The sequence below is a fragment of the Pteropus alecto genome, unplaced genomic scaffold, assembly GCF_000325575.1.
Source record: "Pteropus alecto unplaced genomic scaffold, ASM32557v1 scaffold121, whole genome shotgun sequence".
NCBI lineage: Eukaryota > Metazoa > Chordata > Mammalia > Chiroptera > Pteropodidae > Pteropus > Pteropus alecto.
In genome coordinates, this window is record NW_006434369.1 from 17,427,251 (window position 1) to 17,430,227 (window position 2,977).

Here is a 2,977-nt window from a genome sequence, read left to right on the forward strand (position 1 = left end):
TTTGACCTTTGACACTGGTTGGTGGAATGATAGCTAGGGTTCAGTGAATCATCTTGTTATCCTGGGGGCAAGGCTATGGTAGAGCAAAAATATGAAAGAAATCTGGATTCCTGATGCTTTCTTGGAGCTGCGAGATGGTTCTGGATTGCCAGAGGCCTCACAGTATCCCTGGCCTAATTTTTCCTTGCCCTATAGCTTAACAATAGATTGTCTCTGGTGGTTTGATCCAGAGCTTGGAAAGTCCCCTGCCATAGAAAGCTGCCCTGAAACTTACGACTAATGCCCTTATGCTTACTGATCACAATCCTTCTGGTCTAGCATTCTTTCTAGACTACTCACATCTTTGTTCCTGGGTTGCTAATGCCACCAGACAACCACATTGCCAGAAGAACAGCTCTGTGAAACACAATAGACCCCCTGGAACCATCATGTAGCCCCTGGAATAACGCCCAGATCTTCCTTTAAATACCCTAAGCCAAACTGAGAAGGTAAGGCAGTTTTTGAAGGTGTTAACCTGCTGCCTTCTCAGATCACTGGTGCTCTGACAATAAACGCTTATTCTAAATATCCCAACTCCTGTGACGGTCTATTGGCTGAGCGACGCAGGCAGCACGAGTCCCAGTCTCGGTTGCTCTCCGGTTTCAAGATCAAACTCTAAACTGTGTTTAAGCTGTTGGAGTTGACTCTCTACTATTAGCAGTGAGTGGCACACAATTCTTAACCAATCTAGGCATTCAGTCAGCTGGGTCCCCAGCTTGTAGGAAGACTCAGCCTCTGGCCAGGTGTTGCACTAAGTGCTGCAGCTATAGTCGTGAACAGGACAGACGAGAATGGAACTTTATACTGGAGGGGGAAAGGCAGACAAAACAAGCAGGCAAACAAAGCAACCACAGAATTCTAGATAAAGTACTAATGACAATGTTAATAGTGATAAGAAAATAAAGTACTTTCGCAGATAAAACAGCAGGGATGTGTTTGCCATTTTAGTATAGAATGGTCCATAAAGGTATCTCTGAGCAGGGATAGATGACGACATGCATCCAGGCATGCAAAGAGCTGGGAGAACAGCATGTATAAGGCAGGAGGTGGGAACTGGCCTAGAGTGTTCAAGAAAACCTGTTTGACTGACCTATAATTAAAAAAAAGAGTTGAGTGGTGGATGGTGGGCCGTCAGAGGTGGGTGAAGTCTGTAGGACTAGGACAAAGATTTTATTCGAAGCGTAACAGGACAGCCATTGGAGCATCTTAAACTCCATGTGTTTTGTCTCTATTGTTTTGCTTGTCCCAGTTTGCATATTTACACTGCATGCCTGGACAGTGAGGGATTTGAGTTTGTGACTCTGCACCATGTACAATTCTCCTAGTTGTACAGAATAAGAAACTGAGGTTCAAGAAGTAAGCTATTTGTCCAAAATAAAAGATTCAAACTAGGCTTTTTTCACTTGTTGTCCAGTGCTCTTCACTTCCCCATCATTCACCTTCCTTAGCACCCCACTTCACAGCAGTAATCTTTTCTCCCTTGTTAGATATTATGCACTTACCCAGGTTAATAGGAAAAGGAACCATGTGGGCTCTGAAACTTTTGATGTACACTATTTTACCTTAATTAGCATCCAGAAGCTATTTTATGTTTTCACTTTGCCTCTTTTCCAAAGAAATGGACAGGCTCTGTGCCTGTCATTCTAACAACTAGATAACGTTTCACTCTGTAGCTACACCACTGTCTGCAAACCCATTTGTGACTGTTTCTCTATTCCTGGCACTTAAATTATTTCCATTTTTTTTTCCCCAGAACAGTCAATAGCACTGCTAGAAGCATTTATTATTTAATACACATTTTCCTTTCCATGTAGGTTTTGGCTGATATTTTCAGAGAGATTAAAGGTTAAAGAAACTAATTTTTTAAGCTTCTGTTATAGACTACCACAATATGCCTGACAAAGGCCCAGCGTGTGGTGAGCAACCTTTATGTCCCTTTACAAACTAATCTTGGGCTGCCTTGTTTCCTTATTTGTAAATTTCCTAGTTTTCTCATGAGTAAATTTCCTGATTTGTTTCATTTGTAACACGGTTAAGGGCAGATTAAATGGGACAATTCTGTTAAACACTTATACCCGGGCCTAGCATGAGGTAGGGTTTAGGAAGCGGTAAATACAATCTTAATTTCAAAATGGTCAAATGGCCCACGGTAGAAGAACCACGGGGATCACGTGCTTCCATTCTGGCTGGCAAGTGAAAACTGGCAGAGACCTCTTCCGCCCTGCAGCCCCCGCGAGAGAGAAGCATTGCGGGAACTGTGCCTCCCAAGCCCTGGGCATCCGGCAAGTGGAGACACTCACCCGCTGCCAGGGACATCCCAGGAAAGGCGCGGCAGGACGCGGACCTGCGCCTCGGGAAAGGAAACTCTGGACGTCTGCGCCAGGTTCCGGCTGCAGGGGACCGCGCACTCGTAGCACCACGCAGGCGCCACGCTACAGCTGCCGGCGCCGCATGGGCCACAGGGATGCCAGGGATGTGAGGTGAGTTGCCCAGGGCACTGGCCCCTGGGCCGCTTGGCCGCAAGGCACGGAGCTCCTCCCCCGGCTGCCCCTGTGACTCCGCCCCTAACCCCCTCCAAGGCGACACTCCGCTCCTTCCTCAGACACGCCCTCTAGCCCCGCTCCTGGCCCCGCCCCCGCCCTGTGCTCCTCCGGCCCAGTCTCACTCACTGGGCCCCAACCGGGTCCCGCCTTGGTCCTTCCTACCCTACCCACGTGTGGAGAGCTGGGCTCAAGGAGCGTTTCCGCCTGCTGAGTGCAGCGAGGCGGAGACCGTGGGATGCGGACTCCAGAGATCGAGCCTCGGCGGGTGGGTGGGTCGTGGAGGGGCGGTACCTGTCGAGCGTGGCCCGGGGCGCAGACGCGAGGGAGGAACGCCTCGGGAGTGGAGGGCTATCCGGCGGCCTCGGAACCGTCCGCCTCGCGGCGGTGCTCGTCGA

At 49.2% G+C, this 2,977-nt stretch overlaps 1 protein-coding gene and 1 long non-coding RNA gene across 5 annotated transcripts in view; one reads left to right on the top strand and one right to left on the bottom strand.

Annotated features, from left to right (window-relative positions):
• Window positions 1–2,977, bottom strand: part of NQO2 (N-ribosyldihydronicotinamide:quinone reductase 2) — a 24,015-nt gene that overhangs the window by 20,670 nt on the left and 368 nt on the right. Inside the window, exon 1 of one of the 4 annotated variants that reach the window (XM_015587255.2) lies at window positions 2,874–2,977. The exons of 1 other annotated variant lie outside the window; for it this stretch is intronic. Coding sequence is in view for 1 of the 3 variants with exons in the window: in XM_015587254.2 (XP_015442740.1) it covers window positions 2,340–2,355 (16 nt within the window). In the remaining 2 variants the exon portion in view is untranslated. Of the gene's footprint in view, window positions 1–2,339; window positions 2,638–2,873 lie in introns of those variants that run through there. 2 more of the 4 variants (XM_015587254.2, XM_006909309.3) reach the window with 2 other exon arrangements.
• LOC107195480 overlaps window positions 2,389–2,977 on the top strand; it is an 11,456-nt gene continuing 10,867 nt past the window's right edge. The window contains exon 1 of the long non-coding RNA XR_001516639.2: window positions 2,389–2,519. This is a non-coding gene — a long non-coding RNA (uncharacterized LOC107195480). The remainder of the gene's footprint in view (window positions 2,520–2,977) is intronic.